Genomic DNA, 10,000 nt, shown 5'->3' with positions numbered 1-10,000 from the left:
CATAATATTTCCACCACCATGCTTTACAGTTGGTATCAGGTTCTTGTGGTCAAATGCTGTCTTTGGTTTTCCCCAAACATGTCTTCTGGTGCTGTGGCCAAATAGCTCGACCTTTGACTCATCTGTCCAGAGCACATTGTTCCAGAAGTGCTGGTCTTTGCCTCGGTGTTCATTGGCAAACTTTAGTCTTGCCCTGATGTTCTTTCTGGACAGCAAAGGTTTCCTCCTGGCACACATCCCATGTAGAAGAGTGGAAAAGCGGGAGGGCCGACGGGAGTTGTGGGAGATATGTTGAAGGCAGCAGGAAGTTGGGGTGTGAAGAGAATGACAGAGATCTGTAATCTGGTGGTGAAGGAAGGCCACATTCCAGTGGATTGGGAACTGAGTACCCTCGTCCCTCTATACAAGGGGAAAGGTGACCCTCTGGAGTGTGGCTCGTACCGAGCGATAAAGTTATTGGAGCATGGAATGAAGGTATTGGAAAGGGTGTTGGAGAGGAGGATAAGGAAGAAGGTGAAGATCGACGAAATGCAGTTTGGATTTATGCCAGGAAGAGGAACGACAGACGCGCTCTTTATTGTGAGGCAGTTGCAGGAGAAGTACATGGAGAAGAGGAAGAAGTTGTTTCTTGGGTTTGTTGATCTGGAGAAAGCATTCAATAGGGTTCCACGCAAAGTATTGACATGGGCATTGAGGAAGTTAGGAGTGGAGGAATGGTTGATCAGAGTAGTGATGGCAATGTACAAAAGAGCGCACACAGCTGTAAGGACGAAGGACGGGAACAGTGGTGAGTTTGAGGTGAAGGTGGGAGTGCATCAGGGGTCGGTACTAAGTCCACTACTATTTGTAGCTGTGATGGAGGTGCTGGCTCAGAACGTAAAGGAGGGTTTACCGTGGGAGTTGTTGTATGCAGATGATCTGCTGTTGATTGCGGAAAGTATGGATGGACTGAAGGAGAAGATGAACAAGTCGAAGGAATGTATGGAGACAAAAGGTCTGAAGGTGAATATCGGAAAGAGGAAGGTGATGGCAAGTGGTAAAGCATGTGGTGAGGTGGAAAGAACTGGGAAGTGGCCATGTGCTGTGTGCAGGAAGGGTGTCGGAGTGAACTCCATTCAATGTACAATGTGCGCTGAGTGGGTTCATCAAAAATGTAGTGGTCTGAGAGGGTCATTAACCAGTGTGGCAGCTACATTCAAATGTAAGGTGTGCACAGAGGGAGCTGCAGATGGAGGAAATGTTGAGTTGCATCTTGGAGACGGCGTAAAGCTGGAAGGTGTGAAAACATTTTGCTACCTCGGGGACATGCTGAATGGAGAAGGTGGATCAGACTCGGCAACGGTTGCTAGAGTGAGATGTGCATGGAAGAAGTTTCGGGAACTGAGTGGCGTGCTGATGAGGAGGGGAGTGTCGTTGAAGCTGAAGGGAAAGGTGTATTCTGCATGTGTGAGAAGTGTTATGATTTATGGGAGCGAGACATGGGTCATGAATGTAGAGCAGCAACGAAGGCTGGAAAGGGTGGAAATGCGAATGGTTCGGTGGATGTGCGGAGTATCGTTGAGAGAGAGGGAGACAAATGATGAATTGTGAAAAATGATGGGAATAGAGCCCGTGATTGATGCTGTGAAGAGGAACAGGTTGAGATGGTTTGGTCATGCCTTGAGGAAGGATGAAAGTTACTGGTTGAGAAGAGTGATGGAAATGAATGTAGAAGGAAGTAGAGGACAGGGAACACCGAGAAAGACTTGGCTAAAGATGGTGGAAGAAGAAATGCGGGCAAGGGGGTTAACAAGGAGAGATGCAGAAAATAGGGCAAAATGGAGAGGATTGTCATGGGGACTGCAAGGCCAACCCCCGCTCTAGCAGGGAAAATGGCCTTAAAATGCATGTTGTGTTTGTTGTACACCTTCCATGTTGATCAAATTTGTGCAGCCTCTTTCTAATGGTAGACTCGTGCACTTTGACATCAACAGTGGCAAGAGCTACCTGTAGGTCCCGTGATGACATTCTGGGGCTCTTCGAGACTTCTTTCAGCATCTTGCGGTTTGCTCTCGGGCTGAACTTGCTGGGGCGGCCTGGCCTGAACAAGTTGGCAGTTGTTTGGAATCTTCTCCACTTGTAGATGATCTTCCAGACAGTCGAATGATTGATTTCAAATTGTTTGGAGATCTTTTTAAATCCCTTCCCAGACTCGTAGACATCTATGACCTTCTTTCTGAAGGCCTCAGAGAGCTGTTTTGATCTAGGCATGGTGACACTGCACACTTCAACAACAAAGAGCAAACCAAACTAAATGTCTGAGGTTTAAATAAGATAGGTTCCTCCAAGATCCTCTCCAACGATGTTCTAATCATTTGCACCTGAGCTGGTGCACCTGATTCTAATTTTAGGTATTTGAAGTCGTGATAAATGTCGGGCTGTACTTACTTTTTCCACATGCGAAATTTGCATTTATGTTTATTTAAATTATACAATGGACTACAAAATGTAAATGTTTCATGATATTTGTTATATTATATCATCTTTATCTATCAATATTGTTGAAATGAAGATCAAATAGCTGTATGTTGAAATATGTTGAAAAAGTCAAAACTTTACTTGGGGTGTACTTACTTTTTCACGTGACTGTACAGACATACACACACCACACACCATACACACATACATACATACATACATACATACATACACACACACACACACACACACACACACACACACACACACACGGTTGTGGTGACATGTCCGGGATTGTGCCCCATAGCCAATTAAACTGCCCAGGCAACCTGATGTGCCTGACTATGAGGAACACGTGTATTTACACAAACCATAATACAAACATTTATTTTGTACAAATTATTGTTATTTGTAATATTGGTGATATTATTTACTCGTATAAAGCCCGTCAAAAATGATGGGTTGGAACAGTTTACTTGACGGTGCAGCCACGTGAGTGTGAAAAAGTCTGAAGCCTGGGCCTAGTTTGTCAGGTGTGCTTATATCTTCTTTATTTATTAGACATCCTACAGATGTACAGTTGTGGCCAAAAATATTGGTACTTTTTGCAATAATGCACCATTTATTCCCGAAAATTGTTGAAATGAAAAAATATTTTTGTATCCACATATGTATTTCTTTGGTTTTCAGTGGAACAAAACAAAAAAGCTTTAAAAATCACTAAATCTCAGCTTATTCCACACACAAATCCTAAAATGGCCCAGACAATATTATTGGTACCTTTTAGAAGTTGTTAGAAATAATTAGATTTCAAGCAGGTGATTCTCCTTTACTTTAAAATTGAACTCACCTGTGGTGAGTTACTGGTACCTGCAATATAAAAATCACTCATTCAACCAGTTTGAATGGAGAAAAGGAGTCTTTCCGCTGTTTTGTGTCACTGTGTGTACCGCAATGAGCATGGAGAAAAGAAAGAAAACCAGAGAATTGTCTGAGGAGGTCAGACACAAATTGCATGGACAATCTTAAGGCTACAAGTCCATGTCCAGAGACCTTGATGTTCCTGTGTCCACCGTATGCAATGTCATCAGGAAGTTTAAGGCCCATGGCACTGTAGCCAACCTCCCTGGACGTGGCCGCAAGAGAAAACTTGATCAAAGATCGCAGCGAAGGATTGTTCGAATGGTGGAGAAAGCACCTCGATCAACTGCCAAACAGATTCAAGTTGACCTTCAGATATGAGATACGACAGTTTCAACTCGCACCATCCGTCACCAACTCAATGAAAGGGGGTTCTATGATAGGAGACCCAGGAGGACCCCACTGCTGTGAGAGAGACAAAGCCTGACTGAAGTTTTCCAAAACACAATTAAACAAGCCACAATCCTTGTGAGAGAATGTCCTGTGGACAAGATGAGACCAAATTATAGCTTTATAGTAAAGCACATCATCTCTATGTTTACACAAAACAAAATGAAGCCTTCAAAGAAAAGAACACCTTCCCTACAGTCAAACATGGAGGTGGGTTTAGTGATGTTTTGGGTTTGCTGTGCTGCCTCTGGTACTGGGTACCTTGAATGTGTGCGTGGCATCATGAAATCAGGAGATTACCGAGGCATTTTGGAGCGAATTGTTCAACCCAGTGTTCGAAACCTGGGTCTCCATCGAAGGTCATGGGTCTTGCAGGAGGACAATGACCCTAAAAACACGACAAAAAGCACTCAGGAATGGTTCAACACAACATGCTGGACTGTTCTGAAGTGGCCAGCAATGAGTCCAGATCTAAATCCCATTGAACACCTGTGGGGAGATCTGAAAACAGCAGTTGGGAGAAGGCACCCTTCAAATCTGGGAGAACTGGAGCAGTTTGCACAAGAAGAGTGGGCCAAACTGCCAGCAGAGAGGTGTAGGAAGGAAGGTGTAGGATTCATGGCTACAGGAAGCACTTGACTGCAGTTATTTTGTCCAAAGTCTGTGTGCGACCAAATATTAAGTCTCGGGTGTCAATAATTTTGTCAATGCCATTTATTTTTATTTTCTGATTTAAAAGGATATATTAAATTCTGAATCAAAAACAAAGGTTCTGTAATATTAACAGTGAAATAAAGAATTGTGGAGACAAAATACTTTTATCAATTTCAACTTATTTTTAGAGAAAATTGTGAGTTATTTGAAAAAAGTGCGAAGGTGCCAATATTTTTGGCCATGACTGTAAATGAACACTCGTTTGCAAGCCACCGTCTACAATTCCAATGCAAGAGACATAATTACTCTTGTTTTGGGTATTTTGCGTCCTCTGGGTCTTTTGTGTCCTCGGGGTATTTTTCGTCCTCGGGGTCTTTTGCGTCCTCTTGGTCTTTGGGGTGTTTAAGAGTCCTTGGGGTCTTCTGAGTCCTTGGGGCCTTCTGGTTCCTTGGGGTATTTTGGGTTATTGGGGTCTTTTGTGACTTTAAGGGTCTTCAGGATCTTTGGGGTCTTCAGGGTATTTTGGGTATTTTTGGTATTTTGAGTATTTGGGGTCCTCAGGGTATTTGGGGTATTTGGGGTCTTTTGGGTACTTTGGGTCTTTAAGTAGACAGGATGCAATCGATGTTCAAACAGTATGTAATTAATAGACATATTAATCAATCACACGGCTTCACGGACTTGTGACTTCACGGACTTCACGGACTTCACGGACAGCTTCCTGGACCGTGTTTTCTGTTTTATATAGATGGTGACGCGATGCAATGTGTTGGTAGTCGTGATGCAAAGTGCAGGTTATGGCACAGTAGTTGTGACTCACCTTTCTGTGCCAATCAGGTAGTCGTGATGGCAGTGATGCGATGTGCATGTGTTGACCCAGTGGTCGTGATATGTTGACACAGAGTACAAAATTTGAAATGGGAGATGCCATAGATATACTAGAGCTGGGCCAAGATCTCCTTCCTCCATTGGTATGCTCATGTGCTAGTCGTGCATCTGATATTCACTAGGCCTCACTCTGTTAAATGTCAGCTTCCGGGTGGGTACCGCAGTAGATTCTGGTACATCATTAATAACCGATGAGGGTACTGAAGGTTGTACTAAGCAGGATTTCCACATGTACCAGCAGGCTGGCATGGACAGTGCCATCACGCTGTGGCAGTTCTTGCTGCAGCTTCTACTTGACGACAGACACGAAAGACTGATCCGCTGGACATCTGCCGACGGGGAGTTCAAGCTACTGCAGGCTGAGGAGGTCGCACGACTCTGGGGTCTTCGCAAGAACAAGACCAACATGAACTATGACAAGCTCAGCCGTGCCCTGCGCTACTATTATGATAAGGTACGCCACCTTTCAATACAAGGACCATGTCACCACAAAGTACCCTATTCTTTTGATAACACGACCATTTTACCACAACGTACCATATTGACATGTGGTACCCTTGAGATATCATGACCGTATTACCGCAGTATGCCATACAATGTGCATCGCAATACCATAATTACCTTCGCCAGAGGAGAGGTTATTACTCCCGCCAGGGAGTAATGCATTCACTCGTGTTCGTGTGTTCGTGTGTTTGTGAACAAGATATCTGGAAAAGTTCTGAACGGATTTGGATGAAAGTTGGTGGGATGATTGCCCTTGGGATAAGGAAGAATTGATTAGTTTTTGGTGAAGCTCAGGATATTATTCCGGATCCAGGAATTTTTTTGGGGAATTTTTTTTGGAAAGATTTTTTTCTGTTTTACTGCATTGAAGCTTTTATTCTTATTCTTAATTGTTGTTTTTCTTCTCTAATTCCGAGATATATCAAAATGAATTATTTGACAGTTCGGGCCTACTTTCTTTTTCATTTATTGTTTTGGGGAGAGGGCATGTTAAACAAAACGTATTATTCCAACTAAACCCACGGCGGGAGTATGCGCTCCACTGAGTCGCATTCTAGTTGCATTCGAGTTTATTTGTTACTTGAAAAAATAAAATTTTTGACATGTTGATCACTCCGGTTTGTGTATTTGTTTGTCTGTCCCCTCGCTTAAACTTGCCTACAGGTCACAATTTTAAACCGATCTTCACGAAACTTCACCAAATGGTAGAGTTTATGGTCCGACAAAATCCTATATGTATTTGAGGTCAAAAGGTCAACATAGGCCAAAGGTCAACCACTTTTCTCGAATTTCTAAAATCCTCAATTTTCATCCGATTGCCTTGAAATTTGAATTGGATTTTCATATCGGCAAACTGAATTCAACCACCAACTATTTTTGAGGTCAACATAGGCAAAAAGGTCAACATCGGCCCGGTTTCTAAAATCCTCAATTTTCATCTGATTGACTTTAAATTTGAATAGGATTTTCACATCTGGTAATTGAATTCAATCACCAACTAGTTTTGAGATCAAAATAGGCCAAAAGGTCATCATAGGCCAAAGGTCATAGGCCATCATAGGCCACTTTACCCTAATTTAAAAATTCCTCAATTTTCATCCGATTGACTTGAAATCTGAATAGGATTTGGATATCAGCTTACTGAATTCAACCACCAAGTATTCTTGAGGTCAACATAGGCCAAAAGGTAAACATAGGCCAAATTTCCAAAATTGACAATTTTCATCCGATTAACTTAATTTAAAGGAAACTTTCATATCAGGTGACATAATTCAACCACCAATTATTTCTGAGGTCAAAAGGACGCTCTACTGAGTGCCATTCCACTTTGTGCTCTTTTGCCAAGTGTCGCTCTGAGTGATTTTTCATTTGTCTGTCCACTCACTTATACTTGCCGACAGGTCACAATTTGAAACCGATCTTCACGAAACGTCACCAAATTGTGGAGTTTGTGGTCCGACAAAATCCTATATATTTTTGAGGTCAAAAGGTCAAAAGGTAAACATAGGCCAAAGGTCAACCATTTTTTTCAAATTTCTAAAATCCTCAATTTTCATCCGATCGACTTGAAATTTGAATAGGATTTACATATCAGCGAACTCTATATGTGACATAATAAATTGTATATGTGGACTAACTTCTTCTTCTTCAACGGCAACCGTTATCACAACTTGTGAGGTCTGCCGGGGGAAGCTTGGCCCGAGTCTTCACGAATCGGCTGTCCAGCGTATTACTACGTCACCCCCTTTGTGGGTCAAATGTCTCATCTGTTGACCCAGATTATCATCACAAGGTCTTTACATTACAAAGAGAAAGGTAGATGACTGAGTCAATTACCCAGCAATGGTCTGTTTGACTCTTGGAGGATTTACAAATATTATAAGCAGTTCCAAAATGCCAAAGCACAACATACACGTACCCAATCAGATCCCTTCAATCATATTACATAATTACAAAACAAGATTGCACCGAATGGTTTATCATTGCCTTGGTCCGTAAGGAACAGTTACAAGAGGTTGTCTAGCATTGCCTCTGTAGGAGTTACACTTTTCTCCATCCTGAGAAATGATTAGGTGAGAAATTCAGTCAGGATGCCGGCGATGACTCGCGTACTCCTCACGAAAAAACACCATCTTCGCTTTTCCAATCAGAAGACATTGGAGAATAATTATTCTGCTTATAATTCCTCCCACAGGATTAAAACCCAGGCTATAGACAGCTTCAAGGTCAGTGTGGTTTATGTGGACTAACTATGGAATACAATAACTATGGAATATAATAATTATGAAATAATAACGTTTTAATTTGTAAAGCGAAGTGTAGTTGATGCTTTCAAGGTTAAAAATGCGCAAAAGAGGGAAGTCAGTCAAGGCAGGTTCTTGCCCCCCCCCCACCCCCTTCTCATCTCAGGGGGAAGTATCACTCTTCCCTCTCTCCTACCCCTCTCCCACACCTCTCTCCCTTCTCCCACATACCCCCCTCCTCACCAAATCGCACACAGGGGTGCAATCCTCACCCCTGTGTGCGATCTCTCCAACCCCTTCTCCCCCATGTTTGATCCTCTCCCCCTCTCCCCTATGTGCAATCCTCTTCCCCTCTCCCCTGTGTGTGACCCTCTTCGCCTCTCCTCTGTGTGCGATCCTCTCCCCTGTGTGCGATCTCTCCCTCCCTTCTCCCCATGTTTGATCCTCTCCCTCTCTCCCCCATGTTTTATCCTTCCCTACCCCCTCTCCCTCCCCCCACCCCCATGTGTGATCTTCTCCCCCTCTCCCTTGTGTGTGATCCTGTCTCCTGTGTGCGATCCTCTCCCCCGCCCCTGTATCCGATCCTCTCCCCTGTGTGTGATCCTCTCCCCTTCTCCCCCGTGTGCGATCCTCTCCTTCTCTCACCCATGTGCGATCGTCTCCCCCTCTTTCCCATGTGCGATCCGCTTCCCCTCTCCCCTGTGTGTGATCCTCTAATCTGTGTGCGTTCCTCTCCCCCTCTTCACCTTGTGGGATCCTCTCCCCTCTCCCCCGTGTGTGATCCTCTCCCCTGTGCGATCCTCTTCTCCTCTCCCCTGTGTGTGATCCTCTAATCCATGTGCAATCTTCTCCTCCTCTACCCCTCGTGGGATCCTCTCCCCCTCCCCCCATGTGCGATCCTCTCCCCCTCTCCCCTGTGTGTGATCCTCTAATCCGTGTGCAATCCTCTCCCCCTCTCCCCCGTGTATGATCCTCTCCCCATCTCCCCTGTTCAGTGTGTGAAGTGAGGGGGGAGAGGAGAGGAGGGGGGGGGGGAGAGCATGGGGAGGAGGGAGGATATGAGGTCTTGATATCACATTTTACATTACATGGCATTACATATTACAAACTGTATTTCCCATGTGCATGGACATGTATTCACATGTTGTGTGAAGTAAATCAATTGTGTAGATTTCTTGAATTGTATAATTTCTGGATACATCTTCCTTTTATATTCATTGTCGTGCACATATTTGATGGTGCTCATTTTATTCTTCTTCCTCGTCTTCTTTACTTTGCATCACGTGGCTGCAGGCAGCATCATTTGCTGGGTGCGCAGTTATGCTTCTGATGCAGTGCCCCCTGTAGGTTAGAGCAAGAAGGTGAAGGAGCTGTGCTCCAACGCGAGTTGAAAGAATTGACGCGACCAAAGATGGAAATTCGTCCGAGTAGGTTTAATAAATGTATCACACTCGGGTACTCTGAAAAGCCCGTTTATCGGGCAGCAATATATATACACATTTATGTCGGGAAGTTTGCCCGGCAAAAGCTATACCGGGCATGCCCGGGTATCAAGGGCGAGCCTTGGAAAGGCGAGTCTGGACCTGCCCGGGCGTGTTTGGCTGCGGCCTGGCAAGTCGAGGCTGGGCGTGCCCGGGCGCTCTGGACGAGCACTGGAAAGGCGAGAGCGGGCATGCCCGGGTATCAAGGGCGAGCCTTGGAAAGGCGAGTCTGGACCTGCCCGGGCGTGTTTGGCTGCGGCCTGGCAAGTCGAGGCTGGGCGTGCCCGGGCGCTCTGGACGAGCACTGGAAAGGCGAGAGCGGGCATGCCCGGACGCTCTGGGCGAGCCCTGGAAAGACGAGACCGGGCGTGCCCGGGAGGTTCGGGCGTGCCCGGGAACAGTGAGTCCGGGCATGCCCGGGAGAGGCGCGTCTGGCCGTGTTCTGGCCGGTGCAAGGCGATT

General features: G+C 45.0%; 1 protein-coding gene across 7 annotated transcripts in view; it reads left to right on the top strand.

Annotated features, from left to right (window-relative positions):
* Positions 1–10,000, top strand: part of LOC137418670 (ETS domain-containing protein Elk-3) — a 66,715-nt gene that overhangs the window by 31,785 nt on the left and 24,930 nt on the right. For 4 of the 7 annotated variants that reach the window (XM_068104797.2, XM_068104766.2, XM_068104760.2 and 1 more), the window contains one exon: positions 5,549–5,764. In XM_068104797.2, the coding sequence (XP_067960898.2) occupies positions 5,558–5,764 (207 nt within the window). In that variant the 5' untranslated portion in view covers positions 5,549–5,557. The remainder of the gene's footprint in view (positions 1–5,548; positions 5,765–10,000) is intronic. The other 3 variants (XM_078770715.1, XM_068104789.2, XM_068104806.2) reach the window with 1 other exon arrangement.

Source organism: Myxine glutinosa, chromosome 1 (assembly GCF_964187855.1).
Source record: "Myxine glutinosa chromosome 1, kmMyxGlut1.1, whole genome shotgun sequence".
In the NCBI taxonomy this organism is placed as follows: Eukaryota; Metazoa; Chordata; class Myxini; order Myxiniformes; family Myxinidae; genus Myxine; species Myxine glutinosa.
This window is presented reverse-complemented; position numbering and strand designations above follow the sequence as displayed.